We start from the raw sequence: 23,352 nt of genomic DNA on the forward strand, positions 1-23,352 counted from the left end.
ACACACACACACACACACACACACACACACACACACAAAATCCTGGCAAATCAAAACAAAAAGCCAAAACTAGTTAAACCTTCTGTGTCGAATGTTTAGAGCATATTGTTGCTTTTGAAGTATAGTTTTATGATGAAGTAGGAAAAGTTCCAGCTGCTCAATGTAGAAGAACCCCTTTGCTGAATGAGGCAGGATTCTCTCTGACAACCGCAGAGGGCGTCCGAAGCACTCTCGGTCTTTCTAGCTTTGGATCTGCCCAGCTTATAGTGTCTCAGTGTCTTCCTGCTCTAAGGAGTATGATCACTGCAGATTTCCCTTGCCTTTCCCCCCAACCCTTCCAATGGAAAAGGATGCTCAACATCCTAGCAGCATGTAGGTTACCATCCACAGTTAGGTGTCCACTGAAACCTGAAGAAACTGTCACAGAGCCCCTTTAGCCCTCCCAAGTCATTGTCACAGGAGAAGAGATACGGGATGCAGGTGAACCCCCCCCCCCCCATACACCTTCCTGCAAAGCCTTCCTGGTCTTTGCAAAGTTTCCTTTTCCTAAATAGTATTTTCATTTTAGAGCTGGCAGGGAGAGATACTAGGGCAACATGCAGGGTGACCAATGGTTTATCAGCTTCTAGCCTGCTATTTCAGAAAAGAGAGATGTGCTCTCTGCCATGGCCAACTCCCTTAGCTCTTGCTCAAGTCTTGCCATTCTAGTGAGATCTGCTATGCACTGGACATGAGCCTAGAGTACCAGAGCCACTATGTGAATGCTTGATAGCGAATCCAGACTAAGTTCTGCGACAGAACACCGGGCTAACAAGATCATAACATGCACCTTCCTTCTTTCGTTAATTCCCCAAAGCTAACTGTTTGCATAAGCCCAGAGCTTATATTTAGATGGTCAGCACCAGAAGCAAGCTTGGCAAGTCTGTTTCAACCCATCAGACTCAGGGCCAACACTGAAGGACGAGCCGCAAATTCAAGTTTCATTCTTCTGTGTATGTATGTGCTTATGTGCACACATGGACATACATATCTAAGAGTTCATGCTGACATATGCACACATGTCTCTATTTGTGTGTAAGACAGAGGTTGATATCAGGTATCTTTCTCAGTCACTCTCCACCACTTATCTATCTATCTATCTATCTATCTATCTATCTATCTATCTATCTATCTATCTATCTATCTATCTATCTATCTTTTGGCACAGGATCTATATAGAGCCCCAAGCTTACTGATTACACAAGATGAGCTGGCATACAAGCCCCAGTATGTCCCTTCCCCCCACCTTCCAAGCCCCGGGATTTTAAGGCACATGATGTCACACCAGACTTTTTATGGGAGTGCTGAGGAGTTGGAATCAGGTCTTTATGCTTCCCCAGCAAATGCTTTACCAACTGAGCCATCTCCCCTGACTCCAAACCCAAGTTTCTGAAGGCACAGGCTACTCCTGAGCCCGAACTAGACACTCCTCCAAGACTCATCTTTTAATAGGTTCATAACAGCATGCATGTTACAATCTGAAGTTCATAAACAGTTACTCTTTGCTTAGAAAAAGAAATGCTCTCTCAGACAAACCCCGGAAACCATTTAAATATAACAAACACCACTGAGCTCTTTAACTGTCAAGTTTGGCATCCTTTACATTTTCCATGGCTGCTACAAATAACCCCTCTACCACCCCATGTACAAAATGTCTACCTATAAACTTAGGGTTTTCTTCCTTTGGTAAAATCATACATCTGTGACAAGTAAAACCACGAGAAAATAAACATGGGATCTTTCAGAGATTCAGTGTCTTGTTTTCTTTCAGGGCTGTTTGCTTTGGGGTAGGTGGGTCATTCTCATGGTAGAAACGTGATGGTCTATGTAGCCTTATCTGGGCATATATGGACAGGTACAGAGAGGACACTTCTAGATGCCAGGATCATGGCTTCTTCTTCTATTAGGTGGGTACAGCCAGGGGCCATTAGAATCTGCAGTTTGTGGCCCTCCCAACCTTTCAGACAGGGCCCAGTGGAAGCCCACTAGGGGAGCTCATTTCTCTCATCAGTAATAATAGTGGCTAGTATCAATGCAGTGACTAGCAGGTCTTCTTCGTGCTTCTATGCACGCCCTCCTTTAGTTTAATACTGCTGTCTCTGGTGATAGATACTCTTGCTGTAGCCATCCCCATTTCATAACTGAGAACATTTGAGACAGACTGGTTCAATATGGTGTGCATACCTTGGTTTGGAGAATTAAAGTCTTGATCCTGTTTTCCTGTGTTTGGGTAACATTTCTCTTTAAGGTATGCAAATGTTTATCAGTAGTACATAAACAAATGTATTCCTTTGCAGGATGTTTTTGAAGTAGCTCATATGCATCAGTCCTTAAGTCTTTGTTGTGTCCAGGTTAACCTTTTGGAAGAGAGCCTACAAGAGCTTTCTTAGGGAAGGGTCAGGGCAGGGTATAAAGAGGCCATTTACCTATTCTAATGGAGATATTTTCAGACTGAACTCTCCTTAAGCAATTATAGTACCTTACATATATGTTATGGAAGTTGTTTATCAAAATGACCCATTTAGCTGTACCTGTATTACCAATATTTGCTTTAAAAGTACTGGTCTCACCAACCCTCATGGTTCTAGGTCTGTAATCCCAGCTTCTGGGGGAGGTTGAGGAAACAGGTTTGTAAATTTAAGGCCTTTCTGGGCTATAGATGAGTTCAAGACTAGCCTGGGCAACTTAGTGATTTGTTCTTTCAAAATAAGAATCTACAGGAAGGGTTGGGTATGTAATTCAGTGACAGAGTGTTTGGTGAATATGGGTCGGGCTATGAGTTCAAGTCCCATTACTGGGGGGGGGTCGACAACAAAAGGTAGTCCCCATAATTCAGTTTGTGGTTTCCATGCCCTCCAAGATGCAAAGCTAAGACCCCAAATGTACCTTTCTGGCAGTTCAGGCCTTCGAAACCCAAGGGACAGTCACATTCATAACCCTCCTTCCTGGGCCGACAGCTGCCCCCATGGGCACAGGGGGCCCCTACACAGGGGTGGGCTGCATTCTCCACATTCACACCCGATGTAAAGTCGTGTTTCACATGGATGGTCCGGTCGTTGAGGATGATCTTTGGATAGAGAAACACAAAGAAATTCAAGACTGGAAAAGCAAGCTTGACAGTTTCCAAACCCGAGCTACACAGAGAAGGTGGTTAATATAGAAAGAATATCTGGAGACTTGATCCTTTAGAAGAGGTGAGTGTGGTATCTGGCAGCTGCAGAAGAAAGCCTTCTGTTCCGATCAGTTATCTCTGCTGGGACACTCCTTAAGACTGGAAGTAAACAACTCAAAATAGCTTCAAGAAGTCCCTGAAACCGACCACTAGGGTTCTTCCTCCCAAGAGTATATAAACAGTAAAGCTGGCTGAGAGACACTCTCAGACCAGACAAGCTACAGAAAAGACTCTCAGGCCCACTGAGGTGCTTGGAAGATGTCCTGGCCTAGCAGCCCGGAAGGGACAGAGATTGGCCAATAACCCGGAAGAAGCAGAGGCCAGCTGAACTACGTAGAAGAGGATCTGACCAACTGAGCCAGAAAAGAAACTCCAACTTATTGAGCTACCTGTAGGTATCTGCACTTCGTGATCCAGGTTTCTGGCTTTTGTGAGCTGTCGGCCATGCTAGAGTGGGCTTTGATGATATAACTGTTTAGGGGTGATTTCTGTGTCAGTAAGTAACCCCCTCGCCCATATTCCTGTAAGTCATTTTCCTAGTATACTATGTGATATTCCCACCTACTCCTCTTGACTTTCTTCTTCAACATTACTGAGTTTCCTCTCTCTCCACATCCTCTACAGAAGTCCAGTAAAGTTCAGGCTCCCTTTTGTTCCACTATGCACATCCTTCTTGGAGTGACAAGTCCTGCTCTGTCTTCCCTGACAAATGGCTCTAAGCAGAGCAATGTATTTCTGGGAAATGTTATTTGGTGCCTTACCTCTTTCCAACATTTTAACCCTTGACTTAGAACGAAGAATGATCATGTACATTGAGCTGTTGCTCGTACACTAAGCTGCTGCTGGCTTTCCAACTGACAGAAGAAATACCCTGGGGGATTCCCCCATTGTCTGTGGGGTTAAAAGAGGTTAGCAGAAGTGCTTTCTACTGGGAATCTACCTCCATTTCCAAAGATAAACCTCTTCTGTGGAGAGGGTTGTGAGGTTGGGAGAAAAACCTCTGTAAGTCCTGAATCGGAGAAGCCACTAGTGAAGAACCTTCTCGTATCTCCCTCTTCTCACTCGGCAGATAAAAAAATACAAAGCCCAGAAGAATGTGCCAGAATGTGCCCTGCCAATACAAGCCCTACATTTGTCTCCTGTTGGCCCTGGAACAGCCAGTGCCTCGGTCAGGAAGGGAAGGACAGCCTTTCTAGAGGGCAGGAGAGAAGGGCTATGTGCCCTGTGAGCCAGAGGCAAAGTTTGAGGATGGAGGGACCCATGGGTGAGCTTTTTCACACCTCACACCTACGACCTATGTGAAAATGTGACCAATGCCCCGTGTGGGGAACCACAGTCTGACCTGGGATGACGGTGACACTGTGGCTCAGCAATAAATGATGTCTGAGAGCAAGTAAATGATGGCTGGATTTTTTCTGAACTAGTAGTGAGACATGAGGACACACACCAGAGGCCTTTCCCAAGGACAGTCTTCAAGTTACAATAGTACCATCTCTCGGTGTCACTGCTCCTTCATCTTTTACTCCCATTCTTTGTCATGGGTCCTATCTTGGTCCCCACACCACCCTTCATCACTAAAGGGAAGCAAGATGAGGCTAACCCAGGGTTCAAGATTACTTTTCTTCCGTGCAGGCAGCCCTACACATCTGGGCTCTAAGTCACACTGCATGTCTGTAGCCAAGGAGCACAAGGTCATCATCACCCAAGGGATCTTGAGCATCCTCAAGAGAATGAATAGGAGACATGAGAGTGGGGTCAGCATCTTCCACTAGCCAAGCAGCTCTTTTATCTTCACCCTCTGGATCACGTTTCTGCAATCCGAGAGCTCAGTTGTATGATTGATGAGGTGCAACTGCTCGTGGGTGGGTGGGTGGAAATAACAGTTGGCTCTTACATGGAGCAAAGGACACAGTGACTCAGAGAAAGCCTAAGAACAAGGAGCTTGCTCTGCACCTCCACTTGTTCCTTCCCTGGCTACACAGGTGTCTGTGGCATCCTGGTATCGGTTATCTCTTCCAAGAGCCCTAGAAAATTTGGGGAATTTCTGCTGAAAAAAACAATCACCTTGACTTTATGGAATCACTCTGTACTGAACAGAAATCCCAGGAACAGGTGTTTGGAAAACTAGACTGTAAGTGTTAGAAAATAAAATCGTAAGCATTTTGGCATTTTCTCAAACCCTCTTCCTGAGGCATGGAAGATAACAGCACTATGTACAGTCAGAGAGATATCAAGCATGAGGAGGTGAAAGCATACCTTCTGAATGCTCCCGCTAAATGGATGGAGGATACCCGAGTTCTTCTTGACATCATCGTAATTTGGGACTCCGCCAATAAAAATGTCCGTATTACACTTAATCTGGGTGAAGCCTCCCTGTCAAGGCATAAAGAAAAGCAAGTGACAGACTGACTTCAGGACAGATGCCGACAGAGCCATCACAGCAACCTGGTCATGCATCAGCTGGGCCTTCACATTGCTTTGTGAGGTAACTGACCTTAAATGTCAGGAAGTTTCCTAGCCTCCCTGAGACTCAGTTTTATTGTGTGTAAATAGATCATAATCTTCAAATCTCAGAAGCATCGCAACGTGTGTGCAGACTACGTCACTGTTGATGGGTCGACAGTCCAGTGGAGCTCTGATGAGACCATGGACCAGAATAGCAACGAACCCCTCTGGGCAGAAGATTTCAGATCTTGGAAGTGGGTCTCTATGCCCTTTCTTCTCTCTTCTTCCTTCAGCCCAGATCATAAGAGGACGCTGCAGCTAGCCACTGGTGGCCATGTACATGAGTGAGGACTAAACACTGTGCTATAAATTGATGGCACTCTAGAGCAGTTGGTGCCAGTCTAGCCTATTCTGAGGATAGAGAGGTTCTGTATTTCGACTTTGCCCAAAGCAGAATGCATTATCAACATTCCAGTATGTGCCTACTGTCCTGTTTGGAGATGGCATGGATAGAACTTCTCCAAGACAAAGGATTAAGGGAAGGCATAGGGTTGGAATTCTCGTGATCAAATAAATGTGAAGAGCAAAGAAGTTTTTCCATTCTCCCGGTTCTTGGGGGAACCTGCCATTGTTCTCCCTTGTATCTTAGATAGCAACATGTGTATTACAATTCATGACGAAGCTCACTCAATATAACCCATGAGCAAAATGTGAAGTTATCATAAGATAGCAGCAGAAATAAACTGAAAACCTGAGATTGCCTGGCGTCAACACACTTTAAGAAACACAAACTAGTGTTCTTAAGAGTGCTTGTGGAACATCCTGAGGATCAGAGTTCAGGCCACAGTAACCATGTCACAAGCCAAGTATTTCACAAATGCCTCTGAGGGATCCATCACCCTCTTCTGAACCCCAGCCCCATGCACAGGTACATGTGCGCACGCACACACACAGAAGCACATATAGCCACACATACACAGATACTCACACGCATAAGTTCTTTAAAAGATAATCATATCTGTGATAAAATAAATTCAAATAATAGCATCATTAAGTCGTTTAACAAACATGACTAGGCACCTGCTTACTGTGCTCAAGCAACGTCGATGCTGGACAGACATTAACAAATAGGTGAGACCCAGTCCTTGTCCCGTGTGAGCTTATACTGGTGGAAAACATGGGCAAATCCATGGGTAGTTGGGATCAGAGCACATGAGGACTGTCCAGGTTCCTTTGAGTATGCCTGAGGACAGGGAGGTCTCTTACCTCATCCTAGATGTAAAGACTGGGAGAACTGACCAAGGAAGAGTGGCAACTTTGGAACTGGAAGAAGTTGGCATTGTGGGGTTTATTAGAAGCAGACAGGATTGGGAGGATGAGGTAGTGCAGAGCCTCAGAAGTCATGTGAGAACTTTGACCTTGCAAAAGTCAACAAGTGTGAAGCAAGAGACGGGCTAGGTGTTTTAGGATGATCATTAGTCAGAGTGAGGAGAATGGATTGGGAATCACATCAGAGGTGATGAAGAGGAGACAGATGATCGATCACAGATGACCACTTTCCATTTATCTCTAGGAGTACATCCAGGGCCTAGCTGCTATTGTTTGTAATGCTGGGGATGGAGCCTAAGGCCTGGTCCACGTCCACCCTAGACTGGCACATTACCAGTGAGCCAAACCATAGCCTCTAACTTAGGTCTTATTTCAGTGCATGGTCATAAGGGAAACACAGGGGCTTCAGAACACAAAGTTCCGACTTTGACTCCCAAATGTGTCCAGTGAATGAGGTGAGAGCAGCTTTATTCTGGCTTTTGAAGAACCATCCTCTTGCTGACAAGGAAGGGGATAGGTAGCCTATAGCTTCATGAAAACTGTCCTCATCTCCTCTTTAAAAATTTTTTTCTTTTGGATTTTGACCCTGGAAATAAAATCAACTACAGTGAAAAGTGCCCTGGCGTCTATAATAGCGCAGCATTAACTAATGAGAGTAAGAAATGGAGCAACATAGAGCCAACCAGGTGCTAGGTACTGCTGTGATTTGCTTACACAATTCTCCCAACTCTCACAATAACACTCAGCTGTGTGCTGTCAACAGCAGGATTGTCTCCATTGATCTAAGGATAACGATTTGATCAGAAAAAAGGAAACTCAAGAGTCAGATGACCAGCCTGAGTTTACCCCACTGGTGATTGGTGAAGCTGGGTTTTGGAAGCTCAGGAATCCGTGTCATCTGATTCCTGAAACAATGTCATCCCTACTCTGCTGGGTCTATGATCTCAGCTATCACATCATATAGATGACAAGGTCAGAGGTTGATGAGTGGCAGGGTATAAAGAGCAGAAAGCAAGTTCTTAAAAGTGCCCTAGTCACTAAGTGTCATGGGTTGAATATGCTTGGCCCAGAGAGTGGCACAATTTGGAGGTGTGGCAGTGTTGGAGTAGGTGGATCGCTGGGTGTGGGCTTTAAGACCCTCATCATAGTTGCCTGGAAGTCAGTATTCCACTAGCAGCCTTCATATGATGATCTAGAACTCTCAGCTCCTCCTGCACCATGCCTGCCTGGATGCCACCATGTTTCTGACTTGATGATCATGGACCGAACCTCTGAACCTGTAAGCCAGCTGCATCAAGTGTTGTCCTTATAAGACTTGCCATGGTCATGGTGTCTGCTCACAGCAGTAAGACCCTAACTAAGACACTATGTATTAATGAAGAAGTATAACTCAGGCTTATAAAAAGCCTTGCGAGGTCAATAGTGATGCTGTCATTCCTGTTTATAGTGGCAGAATGGACATCATTTTCTAGAGGAGAACTGGAATATCAACTTAGCACTGGGACCTATATACTCAGATGCAGCATGATGCTGTTAAAAAATTTTGTGTGTGTGTGTGTGTGTGTGTGTGTGTGTGAGTGTGCATGTGTACACACATGTGTTTACATATATGTTGTGCTACAGCACATGTCTGGGGGTCAGAGGACAACTTGCAGGAGACCCTTCTCTCCTATTCCATGGATTCTGGAAATCAAACTCAGCCTTGGTGGTAAGTATCTTAGCCCACTGAGCCCCCTTCATGCTACTTGTCTACCCACATCAGTAGAAAACAATGGCCTTGACCTCACCAGCCACTGGGAGGAACAAGTGTGTCCTTACCTCTGCCATTCCCTCTACCACCTTCTGTTTGTCCACCTGTAAGATCCCATTCTTCGCTGTGCGAGACACACGTAGGTCATGCCATTGGCCTAGGGTGAGGGGATCCTCACTCCTGTCGAAGAAAGATGTGATGTTAATATTCAGGATCTACTTGACTGGGTGAAGAAACCCAGCCAACTGGTATAGAATTATTTTGGGTGTCTCTATGAGAGTTTCTGAGAGATAAACCTCTGAGTTGATGAACAGAGTGAAGAAGTCTTCGTCAAAGCAGTTGGACATTACCCAACATTTTCATGGGTTTAAACAGAATGAAAAGTCAGGAAAAGCATGGACCTTCTCCCTTTGAATGGAGCTCCTACACCCATTTTATCCCACACTTGGACAGTAGCATTACTCCTAGCTCATGAGGCATGTGCCAGAACTTACGTCACAAGTATCTTGGTTCTTGGCCCTTTAGACTCAGACAGAGGCTTGTGCCATGGACACATCTGTGGGCTTGGGCAGAACTACACCATAGACTTTTTGGGTTCCAGCTTCCCTGTAGAAAACTGTGGGATGCCTCAGTCCCATAATCATAGGAGATAGTTTCACCAGAAAAATGTTTTTCTCCATCTCTGTCTATATCCTGAATGGTTCTGTTTTCCTGGAGACTCTTAATGGGGGCCAGCATTTCATAGGTGTGTACCACCATTTCATCAGTGTGGCTGTGATGAAATCAATGCCAACCTTAGGCACCGGAAGAAGCAGTGTGAGGCATGCCTGTGCCTCCAGATCTTCAGGTCACCCTTTCCCTTGAAAGGGTGATTCAAAGTGCAAGATGATTATCATGGCACTTCTTTGCTAAATATTTCTTGTATACCCACATACACACATATATATACACATATATGCACATACATATATACACATATACACAATACATATATGCATATATGCACATGTAATATATGTATACATACATATTCACATAAGCACATACACACACACATACACACACACACACACACACACACACACACACCACACATAACGCATGAGTTACCTTTCAGGTTGCTGTGCTCAAATACCCAACACGAAGCTACTAAATGGATGGAGGGCTTCTCTTGGCTTACAGTTTCAGAAAAGATATCAAGGTTCTTGTGGAGATAGAGTAAATTATCTGACCTCTTTCATTGCATGGGTGTGATGTGGAAGAGTAGGCCAGATAAACCTTCTCCTCCCCAGCTTGGTTTTGACAGTGATGTTTTATCACAGCTGTAGAAAGCACACTAGGGCACAGAGCAAGCATGCTTCCCAGATGACCCCATCTTGCCAGCAAGATCTTGTTTGGTTTTTGAAACATGGTATCACAACAGAAATCTGACTGGCTTGCAACTTGGCTGTGGAGATCAGAAATCTGACTGGCTTGCAACTTGGCCATGTAGATCAGTCTGGCCTCCAACTCAGAGTAATGCCTGCCTCTGTCTCTTGAGTGCTGGGATTACAGATATGCAATGTCTGTCTCATTTTGAAAATTTTCATATTAGAATATTGAAAAAAATGCTCTAGTTTAGAAATGCCCCCAAAGATCCTTCATGTATTTAAAAACTTAATCCCCAATGCGAGAGTTGGGACCTTTGAGAGGTGAATAATTGGGTAGTATGGTCTTTGCTTCATGGGTGGAGGAACATCATTATCACCTAGGCTGGGTTTTGGATATGAGTCTAGAGTTGAGTCCCTTCCTTCCTGTGTGGTCATGCAAATGTGTTCTCAGACTCCTCTGGCTTCCCCCACCTGGGGGGACAAGAGAGGGCCCCTGCCAGGATGCGGGTCACTTGACCTTGAACTTCACAGGCTCCATAAATGTGAGACATGAAGTTTCTGCTTTTCAAAGATTCTTCACGTTTTCAAGACTCTGTTAGAGCAACATGCAAAGAATCTGTCCAAGGAGAGGCAGACTGCATGTTTACTGGTGATTTCAGAAGGATTTAAATGACCTTAAAATCACAGTTACTAAGTCAAGGTGGGAGCACTTGGTGCTTAAATGTGACGTGCAGGAGTTTCTCGAATTGCCTTTTGGAGTGAGGTGTGCAGAAAGAATGTAATTATTGTGCTTCTATTTCTAACAATGCCTAACTCCTGGCCTTCACTGAACCTCCCAATTACTTTTTGGTCTTGTATCATCTTTAGAAAACTATGGAGAATACCAATGGCGTGATTATTAAAGGGTCAGCACCCCCTAATTTGATTCCTCTGCTCAGGCAAATGCTTTTGTGATTTGTCCTTAGCAATTAGAATTTAATCACCTTGGCTAAATCAATATGCAATAAAGAAACAAGCAGGCCTTTTTAAGTGGTCTATTTCCATAATGACGAACAGCATACCAGTCATGTCTCTGTCCTGCAGAGGTCACTGGCTGTCAATCCAATACCTTCTTTTGCACAGTATATCGATCACAGTCATCGAGAGCTCATTCCAATCGTCTTGATGTTTGAGTCAAGCCGTAATGATTTCGACCACAATATCCTTTTCCTAAAATTAAAATGACTTGGCCCATTCCACCGCTTCCTACGGTTCAGGCTTTCCCCTAATTTTCTTAATTAAGTGGGGATTCTTTGAAACAGTTTTCAAAATAAATAACTTCCCGAGAGGCACGTGAAATGCTAACAGAGATCCCCGCTGCCAGGTTGCAAATGAGACGGATGTGGGAAGGGGAGGCCGATGGTGATTTAGTCTCTGGTAACCTTTGTCTTAGGTTCAGTTAGGATCCAAGGATTCTTTCTCTAGTCACCTTCTCCAACAGGTAGGAAAAGCATACCTCACACTATAATAATAATAATAATCAAAAAACAACCTAAAATCGTTCTGATAGAAAATTGGCATAAACTTATGAAATAGAAATGCTCAGAGCTTAGGATCTAGCTGCCAGTGTCCCCAGAGTGGGATCTGTGGCTGCAGAGAGGCCAGTGGGAGGGGTGAGTGTTCTGAAGCAGGGGGAGGTGTGCCTGTGCCTCCCGATCTTGAGGTCACCCTTTACCTTGAAAAGGTGATGCAAAGTACGAGGTGATTATCATGGTGTCTTCCTCTCTAAGCTTGACGTATAGTTCTGAGTGAAATGCTTGGGCTGTTTTGCATAATCATATGTAAATTGAATCAATTAAATACCCACAAAAGTTGTCTTGAGATATAAAATGTTTTACATAACGAGAGGGACAAAAATGTTTGTCCCATCCCTTCCCTGGGGTGGGAGGTGTCAACTGGTGTGGAAACTCAGCCACAAGGACAAAACAAAAAACAAAAAAAAACAAAAAAAAGCAAAAAAAAAAAATCCTTTGACAAACAGTGGAAACTTAATAGAGACAGCATTTCCCATGAGCCATGAAAATAGTCAGCAGTTTAAGGCAACGGATCATGGTAACAACTCCCTCCCTCACACATGCCTTCTAAAAATGACAGGCTGGCAAAATGAATGGCCACTAGGCTACAGCCGCAGTTTCCTTGGAAATAGCAACAGACGGAGAGCCCATGCCAGGGTGTAGGCGGAGCATCCAGACACTTTGAAAGGAAGCATTAGATACACATTGCAGCACTGACCTCTGTATTAGACTTGGGGCCCTTGAGCCTGAAAGTTAAAAGTAGTCTAAAAGTAGCATAGCAAGGAGCCATGCTGCCAAACAGACACCTAAACGTTTATGCTGACATCCGTAGCCCTGGGCTGTTCTCAACACTGGTCAGAGGAACCTCCTTTCGCAGTATGCAGTAGTCAAGGGAAAGATCCACGTGCAGTCCACGTGTGGGGGGGGGGAGAGAGAGAGGGGGAGGGGAGGGGGAGGGGAGAGAGGAGGAGGGCGAAGGGGAGGGCAAGGGCGAGGGCGAGATCATCTGGCATAGTTCAGAAGCACCTCAGGCTTCCACAGACATTAGCAAGGAGAAAACAGGAAGAGGATGGCGGGCGGCCATTTAGTGGTCACAGTGGTGGCTGTGGTTTGGAGGGGAGGAAGTTGCACAAGGCCTTGGCCCTCACCTGAGAACTCCCGTCCCAGAACCACAGTCGAAGCGGAATTCCACGTGGCCCGCAGCCATATTGATGGACAGGAAGTCCTTGCTGCCCGTGTCGTAGCTGTACAAAAGGACGCCATCCCCCGAGTCTGGCCGAAAGGTGATCTCGAACTCGGTGAAAGAAAGATAATGCTGAGGCTCCAGGGGCCAGGGTGTGGCGGCGTAGGACCTCAGCGACTCTCTGAATTGAGGGATGGTCAGGGCAAAAGCTGTAGAGAGGAGCAGAGTGTCAGAGAGCCCTGGGTGGCCGAGACCAGCGAGTGCCCTGCATGGCGCTGTGGTTTTTTTTTTTCCCTCCTGCACAGGGAGTTACCCACATCTCCTAGTTGCCCTGTGGGTACGGCTGGCATGGCTGAGTTCTGCCAGTGCACTGTGGGTGGATTATCATATGGTACCTCGTGTCTGGCCCCTAAAACTTCCTTCCTTACCTGGTGCTCTCTCTCCTCCTGACATGATGGCTAGATAGATAAAAAGACTCAGAGGGGGACTCACGGGGCGGACACCCTGCTCCCTATGGGACTTTATGGAGCAGAACAACCTCTGACACTACTGACCAGAAGTGATGTAGCCTGTGAACAAGCATCAACCCCTCCCTCTTATGTGAGCTTATACAAAGCCAAGATGCCCGAAGCCAGCCCTGGCTCAGCTACACTCTTCCACGGACATGAGATTTGAGGAGATAGCATAAATATTTTCCCCAGGGGTAGCAACTCAGTTTCAAACCCGAATCATTCATGGATAAAATTGATTGCTTTTTATAATCATAGTTCTAATTTTATTCTCTTTTGCTTTTAGTTTATGAATTTTGGAAAAATTGAAGGTTCTAGCCTTCATGTTTTTCCCCCCAGATCTTTAAAACTTTTAGTTATTATTCCTGAATGCTCATCTGTACACATTGTGTGTGGTTGTACAGTACACATATATGTACAAATATATATGCACACATGTGTATATTTGCATAATACAACATAAAAGATAGGATCAGTCATCAGATCAGAGCAAAGAGGTAAAAACAAGAGTGGATTTGTCTTATCACATTATTGATTTGTGTGTACACTTTCCCAATATTTTCTCAGAAACTTTCAGATATTATAAAGAGCATAAACTTGTAGTACACATAAGCCAGTCCTGTAAAAAACCCTACCAGTGCAGGCTTTCTAAGTGCTACAGGAAGGCTTGAGGAGTCAGTCCATGGTTGGTATATTAAAAGGAATATATCTGCGATTAGTTTAAAACTTTGGCCTTCTGATACTCTCCCATCCCTCCCGGCAACACAACCTGGCTGTGGCTAAACGGGCATCTATGGAGAGTCACATCCACATGCATCAACACACAACCAGGGCCACCCTCTCACCGTCTTCACAGTGTCGACCTCTGAACCCAAGGGGACAGAGGCAGATGTAGGAGTCGGCCTTGATGGCTGCGCAGGTGCCCCCGTGGATGCAGGAGGCTTCGTCACAGATCCCACTGCTGCACTCCCCTAAACAGAGATCACAAAGCTAGGTCACCAGGTGCCCACCCAGAGATATACAGCTGACCCCAGCATCGTGTAGGGCTGCCCCGTTCCTACTGTCCACCCATCCAAAATGCACCAGCTCCCAGAATGGGGAAACCCGCTTCTTTGCTATCATCTTCCTTTGGCTTGTCCTCCGGAAGAGCTGAAAACGTTTCCAAACATGATGGACACAATAAATCAAAGGACACGTTTTGTAATCACTGAGGGGGATGATGGAATTGTTCCTGCTCTTAATCCATCTCTATGGTTCCCGAAAGCAGGATGGATGGATAGTGAGCACCCCCCCACCCCAGTGTTTATGCTAAAGGCTTCCTGATTGTGTGACCCCAATTAGCTTAAGTGCTGCTGCCTCCCTGGTTCAAAGCTCAGCCGTTCAGGCAAGCCTGGAAAGAGCTGAACTCATGCTGAGTTCCTCCTCTGAGACAGGAAGAGGGGAAGTGTCATGGCACCTTGGCAAATGCTCTGGAACCCTGTTTCTCCTTCCACAGGACAGAAGGTACCTAATAGTAAAACGTGCCTCAGGCTCAACTTCATGACCTAGGATGTGAGTGTGTGTGTGTGTGTGTGTGTGTGTGTGTGTGAGAGAGAGAGAGAGACAGAGAGAGAGACAGAGACAGAGAGACAGAGAGAATATGTGTGTGAGTATATGGGTTTGTGAGTGTATGTGTATATGTGCTTATGAGTAAGACCATCATGTATGTGCATGTATGTATATGTGTGAGAGAGTGTGAATGAGTGTGGATGTTATATATGTGAGAGAGTACACATGAGTATGTGTAACTATAAGAGAGTGTGTGAGAGACAGTTTGTGTGTGGGATATGTGTGTGGGAGTATATGTTTGTGTATGTCAGAGACAGTGTATGTGACAGAGTGTGAAAGAGTGTGCATGTATGTGTGAGATAGTATGTGTGTGAGAAAGTACATGTGTATGTACCCTGTGTGTATGAATAAGTGTGTTAGAGAGTATGTATATGTATAGTGTATGAAGGTTATGTGTGAGAGAGTTTGTGTGTGGCAGTGTGTATGGCGGAGAGCACCTTTGTGTTTGTGTATGATAGAAAATATATGTGAGTGTGTGAGAGAGTATGTGTGTATATATACTGTGTGCATGGATATATGTGTGTGAGAGTATGTGTGTATGTTAAAATGTGTGTTTGAGTGTGTGTGTGTGTGTGTGTGTGTGTGTGCGCGCGCGCGCACGCGCACACGTGCCCATGTATGTGGCTCGTGTGTGTGTGTGTGTGTGTGTGTGTGTGTCCTTTTATTAAACAAGCAGAGTTTTTTGGAAGAACTACTTTGGCACCCTCATGCACATCATCTGACATGGGAATACATGGGCTTGCTCTCACTCACTTTCTTCTACCTGTCTTATCAGTGTCTTTCTGGAAATGCTGGATGAGTGCAAAGTACCTTTTCCAAGGAGGAGGGGAAGGGGAACATGCACCTGCCAGGGATAGAAAGTCCAGCTACCCTGTCTGCCAGTGCTCTGCCACCACTGCCTGACTTGGTAGCTACCTCTCCAGAGATGAACAGCCCCCCCCCCCTTAATTGGCTGTGTCACCATCTTCAGCATAATCAACAAGTCCAGTCCCATCTTTGCTGACCAGTAATGGTCCTCTGCATTTCTGACCATAAAGACTTCCAAGGAGAAGTGGGGCAGGGCGGTGTGTTCAGTTTCCACATGGCACAAGAAGGACAACTTCGGGTGGTTAGGACACTTAAAAGCCCATGGCTGGTGGACCAATCTGGTACGTGAGCTGAGTGAATGAATCCCTGCTACACCAGGGCAAATAAAACTGACGATCATCTCCTTTTTGGTCACAGTTCCGAAAACACAGACCCCAACCAGAGTGGAGAGACACCGGCTTTGATCTGACAGTCAGATTCATGGAGCTGAGGGCCCAGTGGTTCTGCTAGTTCCAGAGGAGGACTGAAGTCTGTGGGTTATTTCAGACTCACCTGGAAGGAAGTGGAGGTCAAACCTTTCTACAATGTAACTTGTTTTGAGAGGAGGGAAGAGAGGGGAGACATGAAAGGCAGGTGGGTACTTGCTCAGTTAATGTCATTAAGGTCCCTGATGATCCATGGGGAAGGTGAGTGGGGGACCAGAGGGGCAACAGTAGCAGAAATAGAGATTTGGAAGAATCAGAAAGATAGGTGGGGGGAAGCTTTATTATGGAGGCTAGGGGTGGGCTTGTGGAGCAGCTGGCTCACAGATGGAACACCTAACTCTCAAAATGAATAAGTTTGAAAATAAGACCTCTTTTATCACATGAGATCATAAGAGTGGGAGACCCTGATCTGGTCTGCCTCGTGTCCTTAGGAGAGAGATCTGGACACCTGACTGACAGTGGGTAGGCACACACAGGAAAGACAGACCATGTGTGGAGAAAGTGAGACGGCAGTCACGATTTCTAAGCCAAGGAGAAAGACCTGGGAGAAAGCAACCCTCTGGACCTTAAACTCGGCTCTTCCAACTACAGGCTGTCCCTGAAGGATGGCCCATCCTGCTCCTTTCTGAGGTTGATTCTTGTCCTGTAGAACAATCCCGACTCTGCTGCCCGTCAGAAGTTAGCTCCCCCTGCAAGCCCCCATCCCTCACCTATATAGTAGCTGCGATAGCATTTTCTCCCTTCCAAAATGAAGGGAAAAGGAACCACCGGACACTATGGTCAAGAATTAGATCTTCCTGGGACTAGAGAGATGGCTTAGTGGCTAAGAGTGCCTGTTGTTCTTGCAGAGGACCCAGGTTCTATTACCTGCATGCACATGGCGGCTCAAAACTGCCTTTAACTCCATTTCCAGAGGATTCACGCCATCTTATGGCTCCCGTGGGCCCTAGGCACGCAAGCAGTGCACATACATATGTGCACAGAGACATGGGTGCATTGGAAGAAAAGATCAAAGTGCAGGCTACTCTTAGGCTATGATGGTGGCGAGGCACAGTGCATTTGGCCTCAAGATGGATGCGACCGTAGAGCGGACAGACTTGGGGTTATCACTCCTGAACCCCTGTGTGAACCAGTTGTCCTACTGCTTACCCAGACCAGAAAGGAACCCCCAGGTCCAGTCTAGCACCAGGGCACTCACCCACATCAGCTCCATTGAGGGCTTTTCCCAATGGCCAGGGCCTCATGTCAATCTTCTTCCCATTAACAGTAAGCGTCTGCACACAGCCTTGGAAGCCACGGTTTGTCCCCGTTGCTCTGACCAGCCAGTAAGCGCTGGGAGCACCACCGAGGTACAGAGGTGTCCGGAAGGTAATTTTACTGTACTGGCCCTTTAAGAAAAATGAAAACTTTATCTCATTTAAAAAAAAAAAAAAGTGAAGAAAAACAGAAACCCAACAGATTGTGATGTGGGGTACGGCTAAGAAGTAGGTTAAAACCTGAGGGATTCGTTTATCTGGATTTGTCTTGAAGGCACGGCCCTGCTAGGTAATGAAATCCACAGTTATTGACTACCAGAGCCAACTCACTGACTCCTTAGAGGGCTGAGTTTCCAGAAGCGGTGGTTTTTGGAATGGCTGGAAAGGAAGGAAGGAGGTCACATCCAAGCCAATCTAGCAGGCTCTAAAGCAGGCTGGCATCCAAAACCAGCAGTGCTTTGTCCAGTCTTCACACCAGTCTACTGTGTACCTTGGATGGGTCACGGGGGGGGGGCATTCCGTGCATCCGAAGGTTGGCACGTGTGGGTGAACATCTGCCCTTTCACAGTCCCCAGCCCCAGCCACCATCACACTAAATACCATAAGAGGAACTGTGGACAGGAAACATCCAACAAGTTGTATTACAAAATACCTTGACAATTTGCTCATGGGTATAATTGTATAATTCCTTTTTTTTTTTTTTTTTTTTTAAAGTGTTACCTTGAGTCAGGAAACTTCTAAACCAGGGCCCAAACCTGAAGTATAAATTTGGAGGTTCGAAAGTACAGAGCTGAATGTGAAGGTGAGAGAAAATTAAGACGATCTCATACATGGGCATCTCATGCATCTAGATTAAATGATAACAGTGGGAACTGGAGAAAGCGCAGCCCCCTTCCCTGGCTCTCGTCTGCACGCACCCTTAACGTGGTTGCTTCCAGCAAGTGGGAACCCAGTCACTGTTCGATATGTTCCAATGGTCAGGTAAGAAGATTTGTGAGTAGGAGGCCGAACCGCCCAGTATTTTAGAGGGTTTAATGGTTCTTACGTTGCTTCCAGCACGTGAACCAAATGCTCTCTTGGCCCGTTCCGTCCAGATTCTCAGGAGTCAATTCCAGATCCCGTCTTCACTGTTCTCTTCTGGTTTTGTTCCCTAAAGCTCAATACTTTTCCTCCCCAGGGGCATAAATGGGTGAAGAGGAAGAGTTTGTTGACTTTGGCTGCCCGTGCACAGGAGTGCCCTGGGTCCCCTATGGCAGCTTTTAACAGGTTGGGATGGCTTTAAGGCATAATGTTTACTCCCTAGCTCTCAGAGAGCTAGACGGAATCCCTACTAGGGAAAATTGTGCTGGATTCTCAGCCTTGCTGACGCCCTCTTCTGCCCTGTGCGACTTCTCTTCTCTAATACTGGTCTCCCCAGAGAACACTTTCTAAAAACATCCTCTGCGCGGGACCTCACCTTGAGCCTGTTTCTGGGGAACCAGCTTAAAATAGAATTTTCTGTCTCTTGACAGTTATTAAACAGTCCCCAGATGATGGCCTGCTCCCATTTGCTGTGCTCGCAAGGTCCCAGTAAACGTCATCCTGACCAGCCTCAAAGGCACGAACTGTTTTGCAGTTAATACCTAGATTGGATAAAGTCATTGAATATTGGCATTGGGAAAATATATAACCACATATAATGAGGGTGCCCATAGTTACCGGATTCTATGCATAGCTCTCTCAGTGGCTTATATATACTTACATATTATGTATGTGGCTTACATATTATATATATGAGTACCCCTGGGACAGGGGCCCATCACTGAGACAGTCTCTTACACCTGATAGACACCCCAAGGCTCTCCTAGAGGGCTGATCCTTCTTCCCCACTCCTCTTTCTTTGGCCTATGCAAAAGACATTGCCATCCTCCTGACTGTGCCATTGAGTCAGTCAGTCACTGACAGCACTTCAGGCCATCCTAACTTGAATGGCAGTCTTTGGAATTTACTCTTATCTCTTAAAATACCCTCATATTCCTTCTGAGAGTTAGAGTACTTCAGAATCCCATGCATGATGCTACATCTTCATGTATGCAGACTTACATATTTTAGTTTATTAAGGCTACCTCATATCTATTAAACTCCCTTGCTTTTGTCCGCCCTGTCTTCATGGTAGTATTTTAGACTCCTGACTGACGGTTCTTTATTCGTATCAAACCTCACTGGACCATTTCTTACTATTGTACTATGATCATGCAGTGTGTACTTGTTTCCTCCTTAGCAATCTCCAGGTATTGTAACTCCCTAGAGTTGGACCCAAATCAGTAAGACTTTCAGGCATGGACCTTTACTGTATCATGCCTTATTAGTAGCACAGCAAGGACCTGGCAGTGGGGAGGATGCTTAGACATAGGCACAAAGGCTCCGGTGCTGCCTGTTCCCTGGGAGAATATAGAGGCCTTGAGAGTGTGACTCCAGGCTCGGCTTCCTGCCAGGCACTAATTCAAACTGCTTAAAAGATAATCTTCAAATTACTATGAGCACCACAGATGTGTGGGTACCTCAGTGGCCTCCAGAGTGACCCAGGAGATAACTAACTTACTTCCTCCTACAATGAAGCATCCCAATAAGGATAAATGGATTATTCCTATATGTGGATCCAGACGGCTCAGTTCTTTCTAGGTTATTTGCTAAAGCCATGGATTGTAACACAAGTGCCTACCTTTGCATTTGATGCTAACGATGGGCTCTTCTTGATCTCTGGCTTAGACAACTGTGTGCAAAGATAACTCATCCCTGTATACCTGGCGTGTGCTGTATCTGTGTTCCCATCAAGATCTCCAGTAGGTATATATGGAAGGGGCTTGAAAGATCAGACAGGCAAAGCTAAGGGAATCCCAAATGAGTTCTCCTGTGTGCCTATGAAAATTCAGCCTCTAGAATTGTCCAGAGTTTTGATCGTTTTAACAGTCTTCTCTTGAAGACTAGATGGGATGAGCAAGGTATGGACTCACACTCACCTGGGACTGGCCTGTCACTGGGGTGCCATTATTCAACTGCAGCATCCCATTCAGGCCATCTCTGTACAGTGTCACCGTGTGCCAGGCCCCAAGTTTGATTTTGGTCTCACTTATGATGATGGCAATCCCAGTTCCACAATTAAACCTAATGGGGGAAAAGAAAAGGGAAGGAAAAATTCTTGGCTAAAAAGTTCATGTCTTCAAACTCCATATCATCCCTTTGGCTGGTGTGTGTGTGTGTGTGTGTGTGTGTGTGTGTGCACACGCGCACGCGCGCGCGCGTGCACGTGCATGCGTGCATGCATGCCTGCCTGTCTGCCTGTCTGTGTGTCTGTGCCTGTGTCTGTGCCTGTGCCTGTGCCTGTGCCTGTGCCTGTGTCTGTGTCTGTCTGTGTCTGTGTCTGTGTCTGTGTCTGTGTCTGTGTCTGTGTCTGTGTCTGTGTCTGTGTCTGTGTCTGTGTCTGTGTCTACCTATGTCTGTGTCTGTGTCTGTGTGTAGGCCAGAGGTTGACATTGGTGTCTTCCTCAATTGCTCTCCATTTTATCTTTTGATACCGGGTCTCATTTGGCTAGACACACTAGCCAGAAAACAAATACCTAAATAAATGAAATAAACCCTTAAAGTTGGTATAAAATACTGCGTGCTCTAGGGGAGGCATTGTGCTAAGCACATAAGACAGCTCATGGAATCCCTAGCATCATCCTTTGAGAATAGGCAACTCCCACAGCTCACACCATCTGCCAAAGGCCAGGCAGCAAGGAAATGATGCTATCAGGAGACTAGCTAGGGTACCATGTCAAGGCTGACATCTGCCATTCCCTCACAGACAGACTCTATGTGCCCTAACTCTGCTTCATGCAAAATAAAAACTTAACTAAAAACAGCTTCCGAAGTTTCTGGAGGGAAATGACCAGGGTATAGAGGGCATGTCAAAGGCTTCAGCCAAATGCCAGGGATGTCATGGCAGCATTTGGACCGCTCTGTCAGTCCCTGGGAGCCTGTGCTCCTTCCCCTGTCAGCCATCCCGTCTCAAGATGACCCTGAGAAGATCCTGCCTTCTCGAGCTTCTGAAAAGACAGGACTTGGCCTTCACCAAGCTGGCATGACCCCACAGTGGGTGCCCCATTACCTAACTGGTGTCAGAAAGAACGAACGAATGAGGCAAGGCTCCGAAATGCAAACCTCAAAGGTGACCCTGCCTTCACAGCTCTCCAGGACTAGAGACACTGGCCCCAGCTCATCTCCGGCGCCCAAGTTCTTTAGTGACCGAAATCCAGTTGTGTGCACTGTAGTATTACAAAGTATGTAGTAGAATTTAAAAATCTACAGGACCTAGGGCGAGAGTTACCTGAAGTGGAGGGAGCGCCGGATGAGAGCCAGGGACATGAAATCTCCTCTTCCGTGTTCACTCTCCCCACAGTAGAGCAGCAAGCCATCCTCTGCCTCTGCCTGTGAACACACGAGCAAAAGCCACATAAACCGTGGCCACTTATCCTTCCTCACCTATAAACACTTAGGAAGACAAATCATGAATGTTGTCCTCTGCCAGCCTACTGATACAGGCCTGTGGACTCCAGAGAGTCCCCACGTACCCAGGCCAGCTCCTTGTTTTTTTTTTTTTTTTTTTAAAAAATAGCAATGGTATAAATAGTGGGAGGAAAAGCTCTGAGGGAGGAAGGGCCATATCTGATTGGCTCTTCGCTTGTCTTTGTGGATGCATCTGCGAAGCTTCCAGAAAAACCTGTGTCCTAAAGCCCTGGTCACAGGGCACCTTGTTTGTGCTCATCGAATTTCTACTGTCACTGATGAACACCCCGCTTTTTTTTTTTTTTTTTTTTAAATAGTGTTTGTTTTATGTTCTTCGGTATTTTGCCTGCATGTGTGTCTGTGTGAGGGTCTCAGAACCCCTGGAACTGGAGTTACAGACACGTGTGAGCTGCCGTGTGGGTGCTGGGAATCGAACCCAGCTCCACTGGAAGAGCAACCTGTGCTCTTAACCACCGAGCCATCTCGCCAGTCCCAAGCATTCTGTTTATGTGTGTGTTCCTTCTGTTTGTCCGCTCTCCCTGGGAAGCATGTACGTTGGCTACTTTCCTTCCATCCAGACAGTCCAGTGGTTAGTCATACCAGGTATATCAGCTAAGGGAGAGGCCACCACTGTGACAAAGGGTATAGGTTTCCAGATTCCTGGCCATTTTGCTTCTTCAAAGGTACTCAAAGAATTCCGCTAAGTTCAAGGTGCTAGCTGATTGCTTTAAATGACTGAGAGCAGAGAGGTCTCCGTAAGAGCGGAATGCACTATAAATCCTGAAATCCAGCCCCTGGGGCATCACTACTGGAAGTAGCTTTCCCATTGAGGATCTAACCTTCCATAGTTTATGGCATCCTAACTCACCCCCACCTAGCTGTGAACCTGAACATTGTGAATGCACCTTGCCCGGCCCTGCCCCGCCCCGCCCCACCCCACCCTGGCCAGCAAGATTTTGTGACTGATTTCAGGTCCAGGTTGGTGTCTTACTTTCCCTCTTCCCACTCTTCCTCCGATGTAATCTGCCATTCAAATGACCAGCAGTTCTTACCCTGAATTCCAGAGTAATCTGAAATGCCTGATAAGAGTTCTTCAGAGGCTCAAAGGTTACATAGGAGTGGCCAAAGAACTGAGGATACTGAATAAAGATATCTGAAAAGAAAGAGCACAATGGGACAGCGTTATCTCATTCTTCAAAGCAGACATCAACACACACCATTGTCTGCTTATCACCCCAGAAAACCCCCATGTAGCCTTCCCATGTCCCTTTCTCTGCCTTTCACACCGGCCACCCTTGTGACCAAGGAGCTTCTGAAAC

The 23,352-nt window shown here is 46.1% G+C and overlaps 1 protein-coding gene across 1 annotated transcript in view; it reads right to left on the bottom strand.

The window, feature by feature from the left end:
• The window catches only part of Egflam (EGF like, fibronectin type III and laminin G domains), a 180,936-nt gene that overhangs the window by 23,432 nt on the left and 134,152 nt on the right, over window positions 1–23,352 (bottom strand). The window contains exons 9-17 of the mRNA XM_021208318.2: window positions 23,086–23,186; window positions 21,855–21,955; window positions 20,506–20,650; window positions 17,449–17,638; window positions 14,196–14,321; window positions 12,807–13,050; window positions 8,804–8,915; window positions 5,468–5,584; window positions 2,926–3,106 (exon numbers count right to left, since the gene is read on the bottom strand). Coding sequence (XP_021063977.1) covers window positions 2,926–3,106; window positions 5,468–5,584; window positions 8,804–8,915; window positions 12,807–13,050; window positions 14,196–14,321; window positions 17,449–17,638; window positions 20,506–20,650; window positions 21,855–21,955; window positions 23,086–23,186 — 1,317 coding nt within the window. The remainder of the gene's footprint in view (window positions 1–2,925; window positions 3,107–5,467; window positions 5,585–8,803; window positions 8,916–12,806; window positions 13,051–14,195; window positions 14,322–17,448; window positions 17,639–20,505; window positions 20,651–21,854; window positions 21,956–23,085; window positions 23,187–23,352) is intronic.

This window comes from Mus pahari, chromosome 11 (assembly GCF_900095145.1).
Source record: "Mus pahari chromosome 11, PAHARI_EIJ_v1.1, whole genome shotgun sequence".
Classification (NCBI taxonomy): Eukaryota; Metazoa; Chordata; class Mammalia; order Rodentia; family Muridae; genus Mus; species Mus pahari.